Source organism: Dunckerocampus dactyliophorus, chromosome 18, assembly GCF_027744805.1.
Source record: "Dunckerocampus dactyliophorus isolate RoL2022-P2 chromosome 18, RoL_Ddac_1.1, whole genome shotgun sequence".
Taxonomy (NCBI): domain Eukaryota; kingdom Metazoa; phylum Chordata; class Actinopteri; order Syngnathiformes; family Syngnathidae; genus Dunckerocampus; species Dunckerocampus dactyliophorus.
The window spans coordinates 16,083,272-16,108,111 of record NC_072836.1 but is presented as its reverse complement, the minus strand read 5'-3'; the positions used below and the strand labels follow the sequence as shown (position 1 = coordinate 16,108,111).

Genomic DNA, 24,840 nt, shown 5'->3' with positions numbered 1-24,840 from the left:
TCTGAACCCCCAACGTCACTTCCTGTCGGTCTCGCCACTCAGTTCCCCTAGGGAACACATTTCTAGCAACACACACAAGCACGAATCTTATTTATGTCTTACATGGCTTATGTACTCTTATTATGTCTACTATACTGGGTAATATGAGCGTAAAAACGACTACAGAGGTGTTATTTCACATTGAGAAGACTCTAATAATGTTAAAAAAACGTATTTAGAAGGTCGTGAACAGATTTCTTATGCTCTAACTACAAAAATATTCAATTTATAATAAGGAATCCTACATGGTCAGGCCTGAAACCAATTAATCATGATAAACTGCAGAGGGATTGGGGGGAAAAGTATTGGGTCAACTTAACATGACATCTCTGGGAGCTTTCATGAAAAATCCTCCCTCCCTCTTTTTTAACTAGTTTTCAGCATAGTTGACTACAGTGTAGTTTTGCTGCTAAATGACAAACATATCATGGTTGTCAACCATGATATGCTTGTTTACTTTTCACTGAAACGTTTTCATACCTTAGGAATGTAGCATACTATCATCCAAAATGTTATATCTTGCTTGGTGCGTGCAGCTGCTTGGCTGTGGAAACACAGGTCATGAATTTCCACACACAGCTTTTGTGCTGACATTAACAAGGTTTGGAAGTACAGTACAGAGCCAGCAGGGGTTCGATATCTTTCACGCACTATGCACAAAACCCTCTGTAATAAAAGTTGATTAAATACAGTATAAGTACTTTATATGCACCTGAGGTTGTCCAGTACATAAGATTGGGGTTTAAAAATGCAGGCATGTACAATAAGGTACTGTAGGCAGGTAACATCAAGGGCCTGGCTTAAGAGCACACACTTGCCATGCACTTTGGAAGAACTAAGCTACCGCGGAGTCCTCTGGTAAAGTGCATGTGCGTGAAAGAGGAGACACAAGACCACGCAAACATAGGCAAGTGAGGGATTTATATATGTCTGTATCTATAAATATATGCAGAATCCCCAATCTGGCATGTTTCCAAATTAGCACCCAATTACCATGAACTCATTAGAATGACCTCTTTTGCCATTCTAACGTATGCAAGGCTCAGATTACTATCTAACTGATTATATTTGTACGTATATATGGTCATCATCAGAGATCGTGAACCTGGATAGTTATGACAGTGAAGGACCTCTAACGCCTGAAACAGATGACTCAACGGAGGTGAGTTGTTTATTTCACTTTTATTTTTGCAGTGACAGTATATCAGTGCACTTTGTATACAGGGCATGTCAAGCAAACTCCTTCGAGCAGAGTTTCCCAACCTTTATTGTGCCAAGGCATTTGAAGAATGTCAAGGTACACCACCAAACAAAAATGTAATTAAAAGTATATGCAGTACAGCCCTGCTATTCGTGGGGGCTCCTTTCCTTGGCCACCCGCAAATGGCGGAAAAATTTATCCAGGTTTGCAGTGAATCAAATTCACACAACATATACAGGAGTTCATCAAACCTACCTCACTCACTGTGCGACCAAAAATAACCGATGTGAAACACAGAATGTAATTTCACCACACAAACTATCAAAATAAACGCTTACACACTGTTAAACCTGCAAAGCAGTACTATTTAATACCTTTGTATAACCCGGTAACCGGGGTAGTCTGTGTGGTTCAGTTGCATTGTGGTGTGTTGAGGGTCGATGTTTTTTTTTCTCTCGTCGCAAAATGGTTGAGGAGCGTTTGGTGCAACTAGTGTCTAAGGCAGTGGGGAGGTCCCACACGATCGACTCCATGATTGTTTACAACACATGTTTACAGGATGTCACAGTTAATCCACCCACAACACATAATACAGGTAATTGGGCCTCATTGGAGTGTTATGGGATTAACCGGTATGATGTCAGAATTCCTCTTATCGCCCCAGATAATTATCAATCCCGTTATTATTTGTAGTAAATAAATTATTTTTGCTCCAACTAAATTGAATTGGGTAATTTCCCAAACCTCTCACAGCACACTATTGTGCCGCAGCAGCTTGGGAATCACTGCTTTATACAACAGCTGTTCTGAATGTCGCCATTGTTGTGTTCCAACGTTGGCCTCTATCCTTCATACAGTATGCATCCATGTCGAAAAGTCTGGTTAAGATTACACTCACTGAAAATGAGTGTTTGAGTACACTCAAACGCATTTGTCCATTTAAATAACTGCATTGTTAAGAGATTATGGCTGACATTTAATCAATATTCCTTGGCCTTTGATATAAAGGGTAAGATTAGAGCGATGAAACCTCCAGGTGAAGCAGACTTCCAGACCATCAAGCTGATTAGCAATGGAGCGTATGGGTGAGTAGATCAGTACATGCACTGTGATATACAAGCACAGTGGAACCAGCTTAAGTCGGTCCCGCTTCTATTGACAATCCATGTTATTATTGTTATTAAAAAATGCTTAGGTCGACGTCGACATACATGGCCGACTGATTTTCTCCACATAAAATGTGACACCCGAAGGGGTCATTTGTATGAAAATGATTCCATATATGTCAACATGTGTTGTAGTATTATCAACTTCCTCATTAAGCTTAAAATGATGCCATCTTCTACAGTGAAACATTGCCACCGACCACATACAGTGTCGCTTTTAATGCAGTTTTATCATTAAATAAATGAACAGCACTGTTGGACACAGCGCCCCCCACTGTGCAGCATGCTGGATGAGCCTCTTCAGTCATATTGAACCGTGTTCTTAATAATCATTCTTCTCTTTTGAGCACCCTTCCGACGTGCTCGTTGTTTACATTTTGTGTTTCCATGCTGCGTTGTGCATTGATTGGCTGCAAAGAGGCACCTTGCACAACACCAGGTGCAGTGCTGGATGTATCCTGTCTGTTTGCTAATAGCCATGCATTAAAGGGGTCAAATTATCCTATAAATAATGGGATTTGTGACAAGACGCACTCCACACGTCAACATGGCTTGGCAGCTCTTCTTCTCTTTTGGATTGGCTTTAATTAGCAGGCAAACACCACTGCCCCCTATAGCCCAACCCCTGAATCACAGCTCAGAACCATACACAATACCCCTGCATGAAAGCAGAAGAATCTAAATAAAAACAATCCCAAATAGAGGACAATAATTTCAACAAACTGCTGTAGATTCAAAAATTATTAATTGTCACCCATTTTCCATATGTCTCAGGCCAAATTCATAAGTAAATGTGCAAGCAATGGTCAGCCTCGGTTTCAATTTTGACTAGGTGGACAACCGCTCATGTCGCCGTGAGTCAGCCAGTCCAAGGGACGTCCAGATAGGCGGGTTTCACTGTAATTCATTTTATTATACAGTGGTACAGATGTGCAAAAATGTTAACTAATCCTGCTGTTTTGTTTTGTTTTTTTTTTTACTTCTGATGATCAGTGCTGTTTATCTGGTCCGGCACCTGGAGACACGGCAGCGTTTTGCCATGAAGAAGATTAACAAGCAAAACCTGATCCTTAGGAACCAGATTCAGCAGGCCTTTGTGGAGAGAGACATCCTCACTTTTGCAGAGAACCCCTTTGTCGTTTCCATGTTCTGCTCCTTCGAGACCCGTCGGCACCTGTGCATGGTCATGGAGTACGTCGAAGGTGCTGTGCTGTTGACTCTTATTGTCCACAATATGATGCTCCCCAAAAATGTATGTGTGTTAGTGAAATGCTAGTTATTGAGATGTTCTCGTAATTTTCCAGAGCATGAGTAAACACAGTAAACAGTACTAATAGCAACATCTTGTGTTTATATCAAACTATAAGTTAGAGAAGCTTAGCATGTAATATTACGGCAACTTTTTTGTGCAAAGACAATGTGTTATTTTACTTTTTAATTTTGCTAATCGGTTCACACCATCTGAAAAACAGGTATTTTTGACTAACAAGATGTTTTTGTGTACTCGTGTTCTGTCAGGAGGAGACTGTGCCACTTTGCTAAAGAACATCGGGGCTCTGCCGGTGGAAATGGCGCGGATGTATTTTGCAGAAACTGTCCTTGCACTGGAGTACTTACACAACTACGGCATTGTCCACCGCGATCTCAAACCTGACAAGTAAGTCTCTGCAAAATGTACTCAAAATAAAGTAAAAAAATTTTAAAAATAAAATAAAGTAAAACCAGTGCTTTCCTACAGTAGCTACTCTTGGAAAATCCCGGATTGACCCGAATTAAAGACGACCACGAATATAAGACAATCAGTCTTTTTCAAGAGGACAAAATTTAATCTTTCAACAGAAGTTCATCGTATTCAGTATTTCTCACAGGACTGTAATCTATTTGTGGCGGCATGGTGAGAATGCAATTATCTAATTTGCCTAATTGGCCATATTGCATTTGCATGTTATACGGTATAATAGACGCTGTAGGAGTGAGGTGTAACGTTGTGGGATACAAAACGTGAGTAAAAAAACATAAAAAGCTCAACAAATATGGTCAGAATTTTCATCTGCTGCATCTTTATGTCCTTTTTAAAAAAAAAAAGTATTTAGAGGGGTGTAATTATTTGCTAAATGGAGCGACAATGTCATGAACTCATTCAATACCAGACGTATTTATAAACGTTTTTATAAACTCGAATGCCCAATTCCAAAGACGTATTTAGACGTACTCCTACAGTATATGCAAGGACTTGATTGGGCAGCTTTTGTGTGCCATAAAATATTTTACAACAAAATACTGCCTGCTGGTTTGATTATGTTGATTATCTTTATTGTGTGGTTTAGTTTATTTGAACATGAAGGTTACAATGGAATACATCTCATGAATCATTTTTTTCACAGTTCCACATGTCCAAAAGGAGTAGGAAGAAGCAAAGCTTATTTAATCCTACCCCCATCCATTCCACATCTAGTACAGTACATGTTGTTCACTTCCTGCATTCCATGTCATGTTTTCTGTGATAGTCAGGATAATACATAATAGATAACGGTAAGACACGCCCCCTCCCAAAAAAAAATATATATATATATATATATACATTAATAATAATAATAACAATAATAATAACAATAACAATAAATAATAAATACATAAATGTTTAAAATAAATATGAATAAAGAACAGAACCTTGTATTGCCTTGTATTTAGTAAACATCAACTGCTTGTATTGTTTTTTGAATGTGCTCATCTCTGTACATTGTTTGAGTTCCTTACTCAATCCGTTCCATGATTTAATTCCACACACGGAAATGCTGTAGGTTTTCAGCGTTGTTCTCGCGTATAAATGTTTTAAGTTTAATTTTCCTCTAAGATCATATTTCTCCTCTCTGATTGAGAAATACTGTTTGAGGTTTTTGGGTAACGAGTTGTTATTAACTTTATACATTATATTCTGATCCTTTTGCCAGGTTAGATTTCACGGAAAGGTGTGTTTTGCGACGTATCTAAAAATGTTGTTCATCCCCTCAGCCTTCTGATAACGTCAATGGGCCACATCAAACTAACGGATTTCGGCCTGTCCAAAATGGGTCTGATGAGTCTGACCACCAACCTGTATGAAGGACACATAGAGAAGGACACTCGTGAGTTCTTAGATAAACAGGTAGGACAACACACATGACACACAACCATTACAGTCATTCATTACGATTGTATACAATTTTGAGCTTCAACTGCAAAGGTTGAGGTTTTGTCCAACTAAAGATGTTAAACATGGCGCTGTAGGTGTGCGGAACTCCAGAATATATTGCTCCTGAGGTCATTCTTCGTCAAGGTTATGGAAAGCCAGTGGACTGGTGGGCGATGGGTATCATCTTGTATGAGTTCTTGGTGGGATGTGTGCCATTCTTTGGAGACACTCCAGAGGAGCTGTTCGGGCAGGTCATAACAGGTGCGGTATCATCATTTTAAATGCATAAAGACGCACCATTATTAGGAAATTCTCTCATCCGGACTCTTACAATTGTATTGACCTTTGTGACTCCTTCTGTCCCCTGCAGATGACATCGTGTGGCCCGAAGGAGATGAGGCTCTCCCTGTTGATGCCCAGCATCTCATCTCCTCTCTTTTACAGACAAATCCACTTGTTCGGCTGGGAACAGGTCAATCCTCTCACACACCTTTTGAATGTTATCTTTACTTTATTTAAACAGGAAAAAGAGTCATTAAAATTAGTGATCTCTTTGACAAACATGTCCTTTCCTGGCAAAAGATTGATATAATGTAATTACCGGTAATCAGCATCATCATTGTCATTTACATCATCATCATTAACACTTCATCATCAAAATAAGGACAAGAATAAAAAAAATAAATTGAATAAAAATTATAATAAGATAAATTAAATACAGTAAAATCAAATAAAATAAAAATAATACAAATAAAATAAAAATAAATTATGTAAAAAACAATTTAATAAAAATAATACTAATAATAATAAATAATCCTCTCACATATCCACACACATTTAGATATTTTTTTTTAATTCCATGTATTGAGGAAAAAAAAGTCATTGACATTAATGAGCTTTTTTTTTACAAACAAGAGTAACAATTAGAATAAAAACAAAATACTTAAAAAAAATAATAAACAAAATAAGAATAAAAATAAAATAGGAATAAAAAAATCTAAGTCAACAAAATAAATAATTCTAAAGCATCTTGTAATAAGTAATTAGTTAATTAAATAACTAATTAATTAAAAGCTTCCAAGAGAGTCATTTATAAGGCGATAATATAATAATAATAGTAATAATATAAAATATGATATCATATCATGTCTATAATAGAAGCATTTGGATATTGACATGACAATGTGTTTTTGTAATTATTTACCTTTATATGCCACCATAATGGATTCAAAAGATGGGACTGGAGTGTAGACTTTCAACTTTAATATAAATTGTTTGACAAGGACAAGGAAAGCAAATGTATGCAATTTTTAGAAACAATTCTCATGCCTCATATTAAGGTGTTGAGGTTCCATTTTGAACCATACTAAAGAAATCCAATAGTGTTTCTTGCTTTACAGAGAGCAAAGTCTCCTAAATGGGTTGTAAGTAGGTAGTATATATTTACTGTATATACTACTACTGTACAAACCCACTATCAAACAGTATAGTATGCGATTATAAATAAGAACTTTAAAATGTATGACTTCTGGATTTCATGCTGCAGTCATTCATTTTCTTGCAATCCCTCTTCTATACTGTATGTACGCCCACCCCCTCCTGCCCTGATCTTTACCCGCCAGGTGGTGCTTTTGAAGTGAAGCAGCACTCCTTCTTCACAGAGGTGGACTGGAACAGCTTGCTGAGACAAAAGGCCGAGTTCATCCCTCACCTGGAGTCGGAGGAGGACACCAGTTATTTTGACAGTAAGTCTCCTGCTGGGCATTCAGGGTATGAGCCATACAGAGCATTCAGGTGCTGAATGTGTGTCCATTATAAGATGTCTTGTTATCTGCCCACATTAGCACGGTCTGAGCGTTATCATCATGTGCATTCATATGATGAGGATGACACCAACGACGATGAGCCTGTGGAGTTACATCGCTTTTCATCGTGTTCGCCACGCTTTAGCAAGGTCAGACTTGCTTTATGGTAACAGATGTTCAGCGCTTTGCAAAGGACGTCAGTCACAGCTAAAGTTTGCCTGCCCCTGTAGGTGTACAGCAGTATGGAGCATCTGTCCCAGCTGGAGCATAAACCCCCCAGTGTTACTCTACGGGAGCACAAAGTTCCAAGAGAGGACAGGATGGCCAAAAGAGAAAGCTTGGGTAGTTTTACTCTCAGAGACAAGAGCTGGAGGACCGGCTCGCCTGAAATGTGAGTTTTACCAAAAGAATCTTGAAAATTGCTTAAATTTTTTCAGGAAAACTACAGAAATTTATGACTAGAATATAATCAAAATACTAGAAAAGCACTCGGAGAGTGCAGACCTCCGCCAAGCGCCATAGTTTTTCCCCCCCATATTGTGATTTACAGCATAAGTATTAGTCCTACATTTATTTTATCTACATATTACGATTCCTTGACCATGAAAACATACCATTAGCAATTGGATTCTAATGGTATGAATATTGGTTCAGTAGTTATTCACATAAATCGTATTTTCCGTAATGGTGGTTTTCTTCTGGATGAAGCTCAATAGCTTTAGAAGATACAACAAATCCGTTGGCACACTCCAGACTCCACAGTGTCTTGGCTATATATATAATGGTGTTTGTTGCATGTTTATAGCTTCATTTGTTGTCTTCCTATCATGAAAATTCCAAAGATCCCCTATTTTTTCACATACTGGATCATAAGAGCCAGAATTACTCCATTATTCTTTTATCTGGATCAGTCTTTGATATTTTGTAGAACCTGTTGGAAACTTCTCCTGTATGTTTTTTCCAAGTGCTCTGACCATTTTTTGTAGATTCATTTGCACAAATGCCAAAAATGGCAATGTTAAAGAATTATTTCAAAAATTCCTGGATTCAGAGGGTGATCTGGATCACCCCCAAAATTTAATCAGGCCTTCCATATCCGATTTCCGACAATTCCTGCAAATTTCATGCAAATTCATTCAGTTTTTTCAGTTTTTTTCATTCAAACAGACATACAAAAAAACAGTCAAAAATATAGCCTCTGCTCTGGAGCCTATCCCAGCTGACTTCGGGCAAGAGGCCGGGGTACACCCTGTCAAACATTCACACTCACATTCATAACTATGGACAATTTAGAGTCACCAATTGAGCTAACAAGCATGTTTTTGGAATGTGGGAGGAAACCGGAGAAAAACGCCACAGAGATTTGTGAGACGCCGCCCTCTGCTGGATTTGTAGCTGCGGATAGTGCCATCTAATGACTTTCTACTGAGGTTACCATAAAAACTACATTATTTACAATGTAAAGCAGAGAAAAGTCATCCTTGCACATGGGGGGAAGTGAAAGCCGAACTGCGCATGGGCGGGGATTTACTGTACTGTTTCTTTCTTACAGGAAGCGCTTGTCTTGCTCTGAGACGTCGTTCGCAGAGAGCGATTACAGTCCTCCCTCTGGGGCACGAAGACGTTTCTCTGCCCTCATGGACACGCACCGCTTGGCTTCACCTCTAGAGGTGGACTCTGAGCAGTCTATATCTAGGGGCCAGCCCCAAGTGAAGGTGAGGGGCACCTCCTTGGAGGGAGCCATGGGTGCCATCTCCTCTCAAAGTGATCTGAAAACATTCCTTAAAGACAGCAATGGGTTCACAGCCGGAGGTAAGACGAGCTGATCGCTGTTAAATGCACGACGCTTGACGTTGATGCGAACCTCTCATTTTTTGTGTGTCAGCCAGTGCGACAGTTCTGGGGCTTCCAGAGCTCCAAGGGCCCCGGGGGGCCACGACAGACCTGGTGCTGAGGAGAGTTCGCCACCAGCAACTCTCAGCTGAGGGAGAAAAACGGGCCTCACGACCAGGAAACAAAGTTATCAAATCTGCTTCTGCTACTGCTTTATCTGTCATTATTCCTGCAGGTAACATATTATAATACACTTCGAGGAGGCAAGCCTATTAAGTGATAAGTGATTACTTTATTCACCTCTCCGCAGTAGAGCAACATGGTGCTTCTCCTCTAGCGAGCCCCATGTCTCCTCGATCCCTCTCGTCCAACCCCTCCTCTCGAGACTCTTCTCCCAGTCGAGACTACTGTCCAGTGGTGAACGTCCTGCATTCCCCAATCACCATTCACCGCTCTGGGAAGAAGTACGGCTTTACTCTCCGGGCTATAAGAGTCTACATAGGAGACAGTGATGTCTACAGTGTACATCATATGGTCTGGGTGAGTGAGCATGAATTACATTACATACTTTTGCTGTTGAGTATGAATGAATGCTATATTATAGCTAATCGGGTGAAACAGATAACTGAGACTGAATCCTTTACAACTCGAGCATTGATGAAGAACCAGAACATTCCGATTCTACTGGGATCCTTCGATTATTTCACACTTCCGGGCTGCTTGAAGCCCGCCAAACTTTCCCACCTTGCACAGAGTTTTGGCGGGCGTGCATAATGGAGCTTCACACGATGTTTTTGGCTGGGCTCCATGTGCCATTTCGGGCCCCTTCCCCCGCGGCACTTCCCCACCTTCCATGGAGCTTCGATATGCATGCTCCAAGTGGAACCTCGCCGTTCTGGTCAGGCTCCTCCCACCATTGGACAATGAACGCAGCTGCATTTTATTGATGGCATTCAACATCCTTCGGCCTATTGGTGTGCCATTCATCCACCGGCATGACCTCATATTGCAGCATGATAATGCACAGCCCCACGTCGCAAAGATGTGTACACAATCCTTGGAGGAAGAAAACATCCAAATTCTTGGATACTCTCTGGACAATACAGTTAAACTGCACATGGAATGGCCTTTTGTTGTGGCCAATCTAAGGCACACCTGCAATCATGCTGTCTAATTAGCGTCTTGATATGCCACACCTGTGAGGTGGTTGAATTATGAATTATGAATGATCAATAACACAGAGTGCTCAGTTCTTGGTGTAGTCTGCTTCTCACCGAGTCAGCTGGGATAGGCTCCAGCTCCCTGTGTTTACCTGAACAGGATAAGTGGTATAGAGATGGGTCCATGGATGGATATTTACAAGTAAAGTTCTTTTCAGGCTGAGGATATGCCACTTTTTTGTTTTCTTTAATAAGTCACTTGTTCTGTTTTCAGCATGTGGAGGATGGAGGCCCTGCCCAGGAGTCTGGACTGAGTGCTGGTGATCTTATTACTCATGTAAATGGAGAATCAGTGCATGGTCTGGTCCATACAGAGGTGGTGGAACTCATCCTGAAGGTAAGATGGAGTCATCTTTGTACATGCCTCAAATAAATAATTAGATTTTACATTAACATGACTGATTTAATTCATTTCATCATCAGAGTGGAAACAAGGTCACCGTTACGACGACTCCCTTTGAGAACACCTCTATAAAAGTCGGACCTGCACGCAAGACCAGCTATAAATGTAAAATGGCTCGGCGCAGCAAGAGACCAGGAGCAAAAGAGGGGCAAGAGTAAGTTAAGGCAGCTTTTTAGCTTGTCTTCATTTGCCTCTGTCATGTATTTAATTGTCTTTCAGTAAGAAGCGCAGCTCCCTGTTCAGGAAAATCACCAAGCAGTCCAATTTGCTGCACACCAGTCGGAGCCTCTCCTCCTTAAATCGCTCGCTATCATCTGGAGACAGTCTACCAGGATCCCCCACCCATAGCTTCTGTGCCCACTCACCCACACAGAGTTACCGTTCAACTCTGGAATCCCCATACTTGGGTCAGTACGAAAAACCGTTAACATTCTTTATTGCTCGGCTCTCTGTTTGACTCTAACAGTTTGTGTACATCGCTGGGATTGGAGAATTGACAACAACATAAATACATAAACAGCAGCCACATACAAAAATACACAATAGAGCACAGACCTCGAATTAGGTCAAACAATACTGCTTGATCACTGACACCCTCCCAGACAAGGTGGAAGTGGACTATCCATAAGAAAAATCACACGATACCTCAAAAGACAATGTTGTGCAAGCCACCTCAAAGATAAAACTTTTGATAAAACTTTTTTTTTTCCTCCAGGCACTTCCTCCCAGAGCAGCTCCCCAGCATCGAGCACCCCCAACTCCCCGGCCACATCCCACCACATGAGGCCCAGCTCGCTGCACGGCTTGTCTCCTAAGCTACACCGCCAGTACCGCTCTGCTCGCTGCAAATCTGCCGGCAACATCCCCTTGTCACCTTTAGCCCACACCCCCTCCCCCACTACCTCTTCCCCGCCGCCTCTGAGTGGCCACACGGTCGGCAGCTCCAACACCACACAGACATTTCCCGTCAAGCTGCACTCGTCGCCTCCGGTTGCCCGTCCTCGTCCCAAGAGTGCCGAGCCGCCCAGGTCCCCCCTGCTGCAGCGTGTGCAGTCCGCAGAGAAGCTTGGCGCGCCTGTTCTTCCCTCCTCCTCCTCATCGTCCTCATCACCCTCTCCTCTGACGGGTGGGGTGTGCCTGCGCAAACACAGCCTGGAGGTGACGCATGGGGACTACAGAAGAGAATCTTTCCACTGTGAGCATAGCCTACAAAGTCTACTTGAGATGGAGGGGGAGAATGGACCTGCTCCACCATCTCCTTCGTCCTCGTCCTCCCCTTCACCTCCGCTGGGAGGGGAGACGAGTGCTTTGAAGCCCGTTAGAAGGCTGGGAAGGCAGGAATCACCACTCAGCCGTGACACAATAGTACCAGTAACAGAGAAAGACACACAAACCACAGCATCTGATCTCACTGGGTCCACTACTGAGACTAAAACGCCAAGTAAAACAGCGTCTCTGGTTCTACAGAGTACTGCAGCCGCAAAAGGGACTCCAGATGTATCCGTCTCCACCACCGAGACCAAGCCCAAACATGGCGTTAAACCTCTAATTGCAACCACTCCAACATCTGAGGCTTCTGTCTCTAAGAGTAAGCCTTGTGAGAAGGTCTCTACTACAAAGAGTGTGCAGCTACATGACAGGAAGCAGCAGGAAAACGCTTCTTCAAGTAAAGCTGAGGACAAATCCAAATACATAGCAGCTACGAGATCAACAACAGAGCCATCCAAACCTCGTAAAGGCACAGAGGCAGTTGAGAAAGGAGGCGGCGATAAGAAAGCCGAGACGGCAAAAGTTAAAGGTCCTGCTCCACCAATTCCAACCCCAGTTGAAATACATACAGCAACAAATGCACCAGTTGCCAGCTCTAAAATAGAGAGGCTGTCAAAGAGCTACCGCGGAGTGAAGGAGGAGAGGGCGCACCTGGAGGTCCTGGAAGAAAACCCCATGTCCCCCTCCTCCAATGCATCTTCACCTTGTTCGAGCAAGCCACGCACCATGTCCCCCGGAGAGAGAGCCAGCTTTGTCACCCAGCTCACAAGCGTTGCCAAAACGGTGCTTGGGCCGATGAAAGCGGGGTCGCAAGACGGTTCCAAGCTCAAAGACACCTATAAGTCAAGTGAGGAGAAACGAGGGAGCTCGGCGGGAAAAGCGGAGGCCTCAAGCGGGGCCGGACGCCGCGCCGCTCAAACAACGTCCTCTGGGAGTGCTCTCCAGTTGGATAAAGGAAACAACCGGAGCTCAAAGCATCATTCGTGATGCAGAAGCGTCTCCTTTTACTGTCGCGCTGACGCAACATATCACAACTTGACACCTTTTGAATCAAGTTGAAACATACAAGAGAAACCATCTGCATATGAAGCTTTGAAACAAAATAAGATAAGATGCTTCACCTGCTGTGAGAAAATGTGTGCACACTGTAAGTACATTATAGGCCTGTGTATGTTTTTGTCACAACGTGCTGTAGATATACGGGTGGTCCTCGGTTTATGTTTGACGTCCTGGTTACGAACGCCTCCCATAAATTAATTTAAAACATAATTTTAATTCGTAAACACAAGACTCGCTCGAGAACTGGTTATACACGAGTAGAATATGTGGCAGGCGCAGCACAAGAATGCAGTGTGTGAAGAATACAGTGCATGCCTGCGCAGCCACACTGAGTACGAATAGAATTGTTTGTTAATTACGTTTTTGGACTCTCATTATGTCTCCCAAGCGGTAGTGCGCCAAAGAAAAGGAAAGGCATCACAATAGACTCTGAGAGAGGAGACACACCCTCCAATATTGGCTACTCCTTTGGTCCCAACTGTGTGACCAACATTAAGGATAAAGATTATTGAATGCTAATGAGTGCTAGAGGGGTCATGGATTCCATGCGCTGTTACCTGGAGATCTTGGAGGTGAAGAAGAGGTTATCCTTCCAGACTAGCCTGGGACAATGTTTTAAGAAGGTTGAAAGACCTGCAAGACAACCACAGTGATACAAGTATGGAGCTGATCTCTTTTATTATTATAATTTTTTATTTAATTAATGTATTTTATCTTTTTAGTTACTGTATTTTATGTGTTGTGTGTACATTGTGAGTGACCTAGGAGTTAATTTAGGTACACGTTCATGTTAAATCACAGTCTAGGAACGGAACTCGTTCGTAACTCGAAGACCACCCGTATAAAATAAAACATAATGCATGTCGTACATGGAAAATGGAAGCTATTTAAAGAGCAGATTAAAAAAAACAGACCTTAAGGTAGTAAACACTGTGAACAACTTTGCAACCCACCACAGCAGACAAACTGTTAAGATTTTGTCCTACCCTCAATTTCGATGTGAATGTCAGTTGGTGATGTAGACACAAAACCCATGTTGAGTTTCATTTCAGTTCAGTTAGGATATAGTATAGTGATGTATCATAACATAAAAGATTAAAAAATGCTAGCATACTAAAACCCCTGGACCAAGATACCTAAATACTTAACAAAGGAAAGAAAGGCGGTGTTTCAGATTGGTGAAAAGGGCTGTATTCCAGTGGGACAAAGTACCATTAGATGAACTTGCACAGGGACACTATGCAATGTGCTAAGGATGCGACTTTAAGTTGACATTGTGCTGTTGACCAGTAGAGATGGAAGAAGAGACGTAGCTGCAATAAGCAAAGCAAATCTCTACTTTGCTTTCCGAGTTGTCCCTTTTGATCATATTGACATGTGCAATTTGCTGTTGTATGTGAATTCATCGTGCGTTGAAATGTTGAGGAGGACACTAAATGATCATGAACTAGCACTTAACAAGTTGGTTGAATTTGTTTTTCTACTCAGGCAGACACACCCTGCTCACTAAAAGTTTGGGATATTTGGCTTTCGGGATGGATGGAAAATGCACTGTAACCTTTACAAGTGAACTTAATTTGTCCTTACCTAAGCCAATTTTAATTTTAACAGAGTGAGCTTTTTTGTAGGAGCCATGACGCCACTCCTAACAACTTTAATTCACAAGAGGAAGGCAGCCATGGCGAGGGGCAATGTTTACACCAACTGTGAGCTACAGAATCTAAAATAAGTTATTTTTAAGTGTATGGATACAATAAACACGTTTAAATAACGTCAGAATACACTTTTAATATGCGACATGACGCCTGGACACGTCCCGGTGTGTAGAAATTTCTCAAACAGCCCCATTTTAACACTAAAAATTTATTTTTGCATTTGCAAAGAATTAAAATTTACTGAAAACCATATACGTGTGTATTTAGTTAGTCAGTGGCTGACGCAGCAGCTACAGTCTCCAAGCTAGACACAATTACTGGCCTAATTAAGCAACACTGCTACAACATCTCCTTCCACGTAGATAGCATATAATTATAATCGCACATTACTTACAGACACATAGTTTCCCAGGCAGAAGCGTATTAGAAAGTATTCCTGCTATGCTCTGTGTCATTTAATTTGTCAGCGTCAATGAATTATTGCGGCCTCCACCCACCATCCCACTTTTAACTTAAACGCAGCACATCTTACTGACTATTCTGTAAGTATGAAAAAAAGTGTAACTTATAGTCCACAAAATATGGTAGTTTAAGTCGACTACATTTCACATTTTAGTCAACTAAAATGACAGTAAATTTAGTCAAGTATAAAGCATCTTTAATGTTTTCTCGAAAGCACCTTTAGAGGCTTCTCTCGATAATAAAATTCACACCAATGAATATATCAATGAGTCAATACTCAGTCAATACGTGCTGTCCAAAGTTTACAGAAGGTCAATTTAAGTTGTAAAAGTTACACTGCGTTCTAGGTTCATCCTGAAATCCCAAATAAAAGCCTACTAGCCCTAACTTTTTTTTTTTTTTTTAGTAGTGTATGATGCTTTTTATAATTTCATAATTTATTGTGGAAGACTGTTGTGGTGTTCGTTTTTTTGTTGTTGTTGTTGTTTACAGATAATGTATATTTGTGTCTGGAAAATGTACAGGTAAAAAAGTAAGGCATGTCATCTGTTTTGACCATTATTCATCTGAATACAATAATGAAGTTGTGTTTTCATTATCCGTGTGATTAAAAGAGTCTCCCGATGCGAGGGGCAAGGATAAAAACTCACATTTGAATGTCCGTGACCAGCCTTTACTCGGCTTTTCTGCTATATAAAAAATGGAATGCGTGCATTGCCACAAAACAAAGCAAGTTAGCAAAGTATTTTACAGAACATTCTGCAAATTTACTTTGAATGATTTGGCCACAGTCTAAATCGGACACATTTAGTTGATGGTAGCCTTATGTAACAGCAATCGGATATAGTTGTACGGTGTGTCACATATCTAAGAAATAAGATCAAGATCTTTCCGGGCATGGACATTCAAGTAAAACTCAGATGATGTCCTTTAGTTGTGGTCATGTTGTCAATGTTTATCAATCCACCCTACCTGTCGTCTTTATTAAAACGCCATCCTTTCAGAACTGTTCAGAATCAAGATAGGGCTTACGTGTGTAGGATGTTTTATTTGTAAAGGACAACTGTGCTTCCACTTTAGTACATTTTCAAAGTCATGTCTGTCCGTGTGTGGTGAAAAAGAACAGTCCTTTAAAACAGTTAGGCTTATGTTACACTGCCATCTTGGGGAGGACTTGTCACGTGGCAGCCAAAGAGTGATTTGTGTTGCTCCTTCGTGAGAAACCTGATCATATTTTTGAAATTTCATATCAGCTTCTGACTTTTTATTTGATCCCATGTGCTGTGTAGGGGTAGACGGAACTGACATGTTTTCGCATTAAATTTTTGCGTGTAACGTAAGAGTTGGAATTGATTCTTTTTTTGGCTTGTTTTTCTTGGGGTTTTACCAATTAGACTGATTATGATATTCATGCATTTAAGTTACAGATTTACATATAAATAAAAACAAACAAGCACACACCACAAATATCCAACCATTGAATGTTTCAGTAATTTTTTGCACAACTTGCTGTTCTCTAACGAGGAACTGAACAGATAAAAAAATCTAAGCCTTTTTACAAAATTTAATATACATACATATATTAATATATATCAGAGTGCTGCCCACATGCTTTAATTTTTCAGTATACGGCCCTAAATGTACACCCCTGATGTACAAAATGTACAAAAGTGCAGCACCTCGCCCTGCAGTATTGACATACATTACTGTTTTTTATGTAAAACCGGTCTAATTTTTGGAGTTAAGTCAAGTCAGTTTTATTTATAGAGCGCCAATTTATAACAGAAGTTATCTCAAGACATTTTACATACGGAGCAGGTTGAGACCCACACTCCACACATTTCAGAGAACCAACTGAACCCCACGTGGGCAAGAACTTGGCGATTGAGGCAAGGAAAATCTCTCTGGGGCGGCCGTCTGTCTCAAGTTGGGTTGGGTTAAGCTAGGGAGGCAGAGTAGAGGGAGCCTGTCCATTGTATGCTCCGGCTTTCACCGTATATTATGGGTAGTAATTCATATAATATATTGAGTTGTAACAAAAAGCATTGCACAACAAATATTAATTTATGTGGGGGTGCTACTTATTGCTGTCCAGGCCATAGGATACGCACGTAATTATAAAGTCATGTTGAGCATAAAAACTATGAGCATATGTTGGAAAAAAAAGTGCACATAAATACAATTTGTTTGGCTCTTCCGTAGATGGACGAAGGTTAGAAGGTCATTGGTCCTCTGTCGACCAATCACAGACGAGTTTACTCACTCCCAACGTAAACAAGGAAGTAGACGCTAATGGCTTGGTTCGCTGAGTAGTGAGTACTGTATTGTAGTGTTAACGATAATAAATTGCTCTGCTGTGAATTTCACGGACAAATGTAGTCGTTATAGGTTATAGGAAGACAGTCTCTCGATGAAGGTGAGAACAATACTGCCACTCACCAGCAGCGTTATTGAAATGCTTCAGTCGAGTTTGTGTAAACTTTGTCTAAATGACATGTTCGATAGTTACTGTAGGTATGAAAATCAGTGACGTGCCATATCAGACAAGGCGTTATATTCATTATTACCACGTATTTCTGGTCGATTCCCGCTTTAGGTTGTTTTTTTTAATGATTTATTTCAATTTATTTTATGAGGTTTGGCGGTTGAGTGTTGAGTACGTCACGTGATAATAGGTACGCCATCTATTTGATATAGCAAATTAATGTTCGTATTTTGTATGCATTTATTTGTTTTTTATGGTGCATCTTATAGTACTTGGAATACTTTTTCCAAAATGACATGATGCGATGATACAAATATGGGAAAGAATGTCTCCTTCTCTACTGTAGCTAAATATCTGAAATTCCTTGAGTCACAGGGTGCAGTCACATGCTTTCTTTCCTGTCACAGGTAATTATTCACATTGATTTAGCTAATATTCACATTATCAGATTAGGAGGAGGAACTTGTTTGTTTCAAGCCATCACATGTCATGTCTCCTCATTTGCATACGCAGCTGCTATGGCCATAAGGAGTGTCCCCTTATGGTTCGTCTTGCTCAGATCTGCCAGTGATGAATCAGAGGGCCTCCTCGACTTGCTCTGAGTTCCCGTCCCCTGCAGATGAATTTATGGACGACTGGCTCGTCGTCTCTTCTACCTCAGCTGGTTCTCAGAGCCCGGAAGGGAGTAGAGAAGAGACAGAGGAAAGAAGCAAACTCACATCCAAGTTGGTCTCAGCGTGGAACAGTGTCAAATATGGTCTGTCTGCAGTGGAATCTGATTTTATTGCTGTGTGATAAGATTTGGTCTCTTTAAGATCTTTTTTTCTTCTTTATTTTAGGCTGGTCCTTAAAACAGAAATCTACTTTCAGGAAGACCTCTCCTGTGATCATGTTGGGAAATTCATATAATCTTAATGATAAAGGTGCGATTACTTCTGCCATTCAAGCATGCAGCAGGATGTCTCATTGCTATGCAGGATAATGGTGTTGTGTGATATTGTCATGTCAGGTCAGAGTGAGCGTTTCCACCACTCTTTCGCGTCTCTTCTGTGGTTGACATACAGACGAGGTTTCCCTCAGCTGCCAGGCTGCTCACTGACCACTGACAGCGGCTGGGGCTGTCTTCTCCGCACAGGGCAGATGTTGTTGGCGCGAGGGCTTCTTTTACATCTTATGCCACAAGGTGACATCACACAAGCTCACTGCCATGTCAGTTATTTAGATTTTACTCTACATTGAATGAGTGAATAAATCGAATCAACCTGCAATCTTTTTCACAGAGGGCCACATACTAAAAAATGAAAGAATCCGAGGGTCACTTTGATATTTTGTAAAGCAATGCAGTAGATATTCTAATAAGTTATATATAAATTGTCCAACTATTTCTACTTTCTATTTCTACTTTCTTCTGGTAATTATGTCTTTATTCACATAACATTTTGACTTTATTTCTATAATACTGTATTATAACTTTTTCCCCAACCTAATTTTTGAAAAATGTTACTTTTTGTTTTGTTTTTTTCTCATATTATGATTTACTTTCCCCATAATATTCCATCCATCCATCCATTTTCTATACCGCTTCTCCTCATTAGGGTTGCGGGGGCATGCTGGAGCCTATCCCAGCTGACTTCGGGCGACAGGCGGGGTACACCCTGGACTGGTCGCCAGCCAATCGCAGGGCACATATAGACAAACAACCATTCACACTCACAGTCATACCTATGGACAATTTAGAGTCACCAATTAACCTAACATGCATGTTTTTGGAATATTACGTTATTCTCGTAAAATTCCGACTTTTCTTTTTCCTCTTTGGAGGAATTTTTTTCTTTTGACTTTATTCTTGTAAAATGACTGCTGATTTTTCCATGTTTGCTGTTGTTTTTTGTTGTTGTTGTTTTTTTAGTTCCTTGTTAAGTTATATTTTTAGAATGTGGCACGGGCCAATAAAAAAAAACAACCGCGGACCACAAATGGCCCCCGAACTGCACTTTGAACACACCTGTTCTAGTTGTTCATACAGGTACATGACGACACCCAAAAAAGTGTGTTAAGAGCTGATCCAGTTTAACTATGACACGAAATGTAGCCTATTTACTTAAATACATAAGTATATGGCACAATGTACAGTATGTATCCTGACTTCTTTGGCTATTTTAAAAATCTATAAAGTCTATTTATGTGGTCGCAGTTCTTTATGTTGTTTATACCTTTATAATAATGATACATTAAAAAAAAGTCATAACTTGACAACCAAAGTCAATGCTATATTCTTCAGATGGCACTAACTGTCATTATAATAAGATGGACACACCCATAAAAAGCCCTAAAAATGCTGAATTTTTTATACTCTTAACACTATAGTTTGCCTCTCACAGTTATTAAACACATTTCAAATGGCGTTTTACACATCAAGAAACAATTACAGGCATCTTCATGTTAGAAAATGTTGAGTGAATTGACTTGTGAGAGAGTGGTGGATTCATAGCTGCAGTTACAATTCAAAAAGTAATTATTTATTTATTTATGTAAATCAGAGAATAGGCAGGGATTTACTGTCAATGCTGTAGTTCATAAATACTGTAAGTAATTTTAAGGATTTGGACTTGGTGATGCATAGTGGTAGTGGTTTAAGAATCCCGATGGAGCAGAAAAGCAGAAGACGCATTACAAATCCAGGAGTGTCTGAGTAGTTGCTCTAGATACATTCCCATCAGTTTATTTGGACAGCACAGGCCAAAGGTTTGGACAAGTGTTAGCGGGTTAGGCAAAAAAATCAGGCAACCAGGCAAGAAATCCCACTAAGCATCTCTGACAAGGCACACCTGTGACGTGAAAACCATTTCAGGTGAAAACCTCATGGAGCTCGTTGAGAGAACAACAAGGGTTTGCAACGCTATCAAAAAAAATGATAAGACATAAAATCTAAGTCTATAACATAAGACATATTTAGAGTTATTTCACACTTTTTTGTTTAGTACATTGCACATGCGTTCATTCGTAGTTTTTGAGAATCTGGAAATAGTCATGAAAATAAAGAAGACGCATTGAATGAGAAGGTGTGTCCAATGGCAGAAAGGGAACTGCACTACATGGAGACGATTAAAGTATGTTCCTCTTTATCTTGTCTTCTGTTTATTCCAGGCTTGACAAGCTCTGTTAGCCACCATGTGTTCAAAGACGACATGGATCTCCCAGAGATCCGCCCTGAAACCACTGGAGTGTGTATACAAAATTCCAAAGGGCTCAGCAAGAGGGGTCGAACACTGAGCTTGGGTTCCCTCTTGGACAGACGCATGGAGTCCACACACAGGAGGGTGGTGTCATGGTTTGCAGATCACCCCTCGGCTCCCTTTGGGATACACCAGCTGGTGGAGTTAGGCAAAACGTTGGGGAAGAAGGCAGGGGACTGGTACGGCCCCTCCATCGTGGCACATATCCTTAGGTGGGTAATTCCCGGCCTTGCGTACAGCTCAGCTCTACAGTAGCTACATGCAGTATTTATGTCGTCAGTCGGAAATGCTTGATGTCATTTTGTTTCAGGAAAGCTTCTGAAGCATCAACTCTTCCTCCCAATCTTGTCGTCTATGTTGCCCAAGATTGCACCAGTTAGTTATTCTTCTTTGGAAACTTGTCGATACATACAGTAGTCACTCTCTCCTGCTCTGCAAGTACAACTTTACTTTTACCATGTTTGGCTTTTCATGCATATCAGTGTCTTTCATGCATGCATTTCAGTCTACAAAGAGGATGTGAAAGCACTGTGCGGGCCGCCTTCTGGCATCCCAGCTGAAACTATTGCGCCGTGGAAGTCTGTCATCCTCCTGGTGCCTGTGCGACTTGGAGGACAAGACCTCAATCCTGCCTACATCGCCTGTGTGAAGGTATTCCAATCCTGCTTTCCATACTAGATGTTCATATTAGCATTTCTTTTTCATTAATTCATTGTACCCGCAACCGAAATATTCAGGGACAATTTTCTTTGTAAAGTTTAATCGCTTATTCATTCATTTATGAAAATGTTTGGTGTCCAAACATTTTCCGTCGAGGTCCACGTACTGGAAAGGCTTTTGTAAAGCCACACATGTAGATGTAAAAGTATAATCAGCGATTTCGAGAATGAAGTCGTAAATTTCCGAGAAAAAAAGTTGTAAATATTTAAGAATAAAGTCATCAATTTACGAGAATAGTCTTACAACTTTTTTTTCTCTGAAATTTACGACTTTATTCTCGAAATCTCAGATATATACTGTATATATATATATTTTTTAATGTGGCCCTAATACTCCGTCATATGCTTTAAACACACAAAACAAAACAAAAAAATGTCTTATTTTTTCCCCCCGTAGAAACTCTTGAAGTTACAATGTTGCATTGGTATCTTCGGGGGCAAACCAAAGCACTCCCTCTTCTTCGTTGGTTTCCAAGGTATGTCATGTGTTAGATCCAACAGTTGAGATCAGCATCCTTTGAATGTTCTACTTATTCTCTGTTCTGATCATGTGTTTCTGAAGATGACCATCTGTTGTACTTGGACCCTCATTACTGTCAGCCCACAGTGGATATAACAAAAGACAACTTTCCTTTAGAGGTATTGGGAAATACTACTGTTATTGTTTTTGTTTCTTTGTCTTAGGCCTCCATTAAATAGGTTCTTTTAGCATTGCTATAATGACTATATGGAACTGTGACAGGGCTGGTTCAATCTGGTATGGCGGCGCGTAATTCACACCAATTCATACCACCTGCAGAGATTTGTGTTTCATGAGCCATGGCCAAACGTAGCAGTACAGTCGTTCTCCTCTTTGGCATCGCCATCACACACAAGCGCTCCACCTGACGCCCATCATTTCCAATCCTATGTGAAACATGAACACGTATTTCTTTCCCTTTTCTGTGCGTTCCAGAGAAAACGAGTTGGCATGAGCTAGCTAACAATGCACGTCATGGGTGGTACCCATTTTGACGCTAAAGCCCGAACAAAAAGTCCTCAAAAAAACGCCAACAGTGTTCCATTTACATAACTGACCTGCATATTAACCAAGCTGCAGCGATATTGTTACTGTAGCAGCTAATCTAGCGGAGTAACACGACGCCTCGCTCGTCTCAGCGTCACTCACAACGCCTCAAGCCACTGCAACGGGACAGACGGAAGAGTGGATACTACTGGCTCTCAATTTCGCTACGAAGGCTCAAACAAGACGCTCGTTTGTTCTTAGCATTTTTGACCTGAGGACTGGAGCACAAGTCTATCCCGATGAGAGCGGACATTGTAAGTGTCGGCACTGTTTCTATGCTGCTGTTGTTGACGGAAGTAGCATCACCTCCTGTGGGCTCTGTCAAATCAATGCGCCCAGGAAAGAAGTTCCGGTAATGTTTTAAATCATCGAAATACGGCAAAATACATGTTATCATCATCATTGTACTTGTTAATGCATGATCACAGCATGTATATAAAATGATCAAATGTTGTTAGAGGTTTTTTTTTAGAGGGCTTCATAGTCGAAATAGGTACCGCCCATGACGTGCAATGTTAGCTGGCTCGTGCTAACTCGTTTTCTCTTTTTAGAACGCACAGAAAAGGGAAAGAAGTATGTGTTCATGTGTCACATAAACAATTATGGATGATGAGCAGAATTCAGAACAAAAAAAAGTGTGTTTTCCTTTAACACTACACAAAACGTAGGTGTTCATCTGCATTTCATGGGTTCCTGCTTTGCCCATGCATCACCTCTCAACAAAACTGGTGATGTATTTTTTTTGTAGTCCTGCTAACATTCTCCCTCCTGCTGATTAAAACAGATAGTGGCGGCCTAAGACTGGGGCGATACTGCAGTGTATAGCTTCTGAGTTACATTTTTCAATCTCATCTCCTCACGTTGCAGTCATTTCACTGTAACTATCCGAGGAAAATGCCTTTCTCTCGCATGGATCCCAGCTGCACCATAGGATTCTATGCGAAAGGCCAAAAGGACTTTGAAATGCTGTGCATAGTTGTTGATGAGGTAGGCAACATCAAATTAGCAAAATGTTGTGGAGATGTAATTATGATTATTATTTAATTTTTTTACTGTCTTCCCCCTCAGGCGGTCTCCACAGCTGCAGAGATGTACCCCATGTTTATTTTTTCAGAAGGTCACAGTCAAGAGGAGGGGGAGAGCAATACCCCCACCAACAACCTCACTTATATCAAGAGGAAAAATGAGCGAAGGAGAGTCAACACTTGCAACAGCATGGATGAGTTTGTTCTGTTGTGAGCCCCCCATTAGATATGGCCTGATAGGGTACTTAGAGGTCACGGATGATGAGCGTTAGATCAGTGACGCCACACATCGTTTTTACTGCTGTTTATTTTACACTGGTGAAGCTTGGTATATTTTTCTAATTTCCAAAACCTACAGCGAGCAGAAGCACTCGTGAAGGATAGATCCATACAATCTGTAAGTGTGACTGTGACAAATGCAGCCTTTTGCTGTTTGAGGACATGTGACTTCATATGCGGTCTTTGCGCGGATTAGAAAAGTGCTTCTAACCAGCATGTGACGTGCATTTAAGTTACCAGGGATGTAAAGCACAGTGTCCTCAAATGTGACTCAGGAAAAACAGTAACTCTCAGTGTCCAACACATTCTGATTGTATTTCATCAGAATAAATAAACAATGTAAAAACTATGTCTGTGTTGTGCTGTGTTATTTATATTACTATTATTTTTATATATATTATATTTATATTATTGTTATGACTCTTGACTAAACAAGGCTCTACCTGCAGTCCTGTACACATTGTCTTGCTTTTTTAAAATTCATGTGAAAGGAAAAGTTCACACAAAAAATATAATTGAAAGGATAATAGATAAAGGCATTGATATTAATGTGAGCATGATTTATAAGTAATACATTCAAATGTACTTGTGATGTAGTATCTAGGAAAGAACAGGCTACAAATGAGGGTTTTTTTTGTCGATTTATGTTACCGTTTTGTGACACGTATTTTACTAGAATCAGATGATTTGTTGAAGAACAAGGTTTCTCCAAGACAGTGGCGGAACCGGAAGTTTTTCGTTGGGGT

At 40.7% G+C, this 24,840-nt stretch overlaps 2 protein-coding genes across 8 annotated transcripts in view; both read left to right on the top strand.

The window, feature by feature from the left end:
* Positions 1-15,713, top strand: part of LOC129170771 (microtubule-associated serine/threonine-protein kinase 1-like) — a 48,874-nt gene extending 33,161 nt beyond the window's left edge. For 4 of the 5 annotated variants that reach the window (XM_054758741.1, XM_054758743.1, XM_054758745.1 and 1 more), the window contains 17 exons: positions 1,134-1,201; positions 2,249-2,325; positions 3,400-3,608; positions 3,925-4,063; positions 5,419-5,551; positions 5,674-5,839; positions 5,949-6,050; positions 7,201-7,323; positions 7,423-7,532; positions 7,614-7,774; positions 8,936-9,195; positions 9,269-9,451; positions 9,527-9,756; positions 10,651-10,773; positions 10,860-10,993; positions 11,059-11,246; positions 11,555-15,713. In XM_054758741.1, coding sequence (XP_054614716.1) covers positions 1,134-1,201; positions 2,249-2,325; positions 3,400-3,608; positions 3,925-4,063; positions 5,419-5,551; positions 5,674-5,839; positions 5,949-6,050; positions 7,201-7,323; positions 7,423-7,532; positions 7,614-7,774; positions 8,936-9,195; positions 9,269-9,451; positions 9,527-9,756; positions 10,651-10,773; positions 10,860-10,993; positions 11,059-11,246; positions 11,555-13,095 — 3,947 coding nt within the window. In that variant the 3' untranslated portion in view covers positions 13,096-15,713. The remainder of the gene's footprint in view (positions 1-1,133; positions 1,202-2,248; positions 2,326-3,399; positions 3,609-3,924; positions 4,064-5,418; positions 5,552-5,673; positions 5,840-5,948; positions 6,051-7,200; positions 7,324-7,422; positions 7,533-7,613; positions 7,775-8,935; positions 9,196-9,268; positions 9,452-9,526; positions 9,757-10,650; positions 10,774-10,859; positions 10,994-11,058; positions 11,247-11,554) is intronic. The other variant, XM_054758742.1, reaches the window with a different exon arrangement.
* Positions 15,714-17,272: 1,559 nt separating this feature from the next.
* LOC129170772 (cysteine protease atg4da-like) lies at positions 17,273-24,443 on the top strand. Of its 3 annotated transcripts, none has more exons than XM_054758748.1 (12): positions 17,273-17,700; positions 18,116-18,176; positions 18,283-18,526; positions 18,609-18,692; positions 18,779-18,952; positions 20,917-21,217; positions 21,316-21,380; positions 21,511-21,656; positions 22,122-22,200; positions 22,287-22,363; positions 23,658-23,777; positions 23,859-24,443. In XM_054758748.1, exons 3-12 carry the CDS (start codon positions 18,340-18,342, stop codon positions 24,027-24,029), a joined length of 1,404 nt encoding a protein of 467 aa, XP_054614723.1. In that variant the 5' UTR covers positions 17,273-17,700; positions 18,116-18,176; positions 18,283-18,339; the 3' UTR covers positions 24,030-24,443. The 3 variants fall into 3 exon arrangements, with proteins under 3 accessions (XP_054614723.1, XP_054614724.1, XP_054614722.1); XM_054758747.1 differs by having other exon boundaries at positions 17,274-17,700; positions 18,145-18,176; XM_054758749.1 differs by lacking the exon at positions 18,116-18,176.
* Positions 24,444-24,840: the final 397 nt, after the last annotated feature.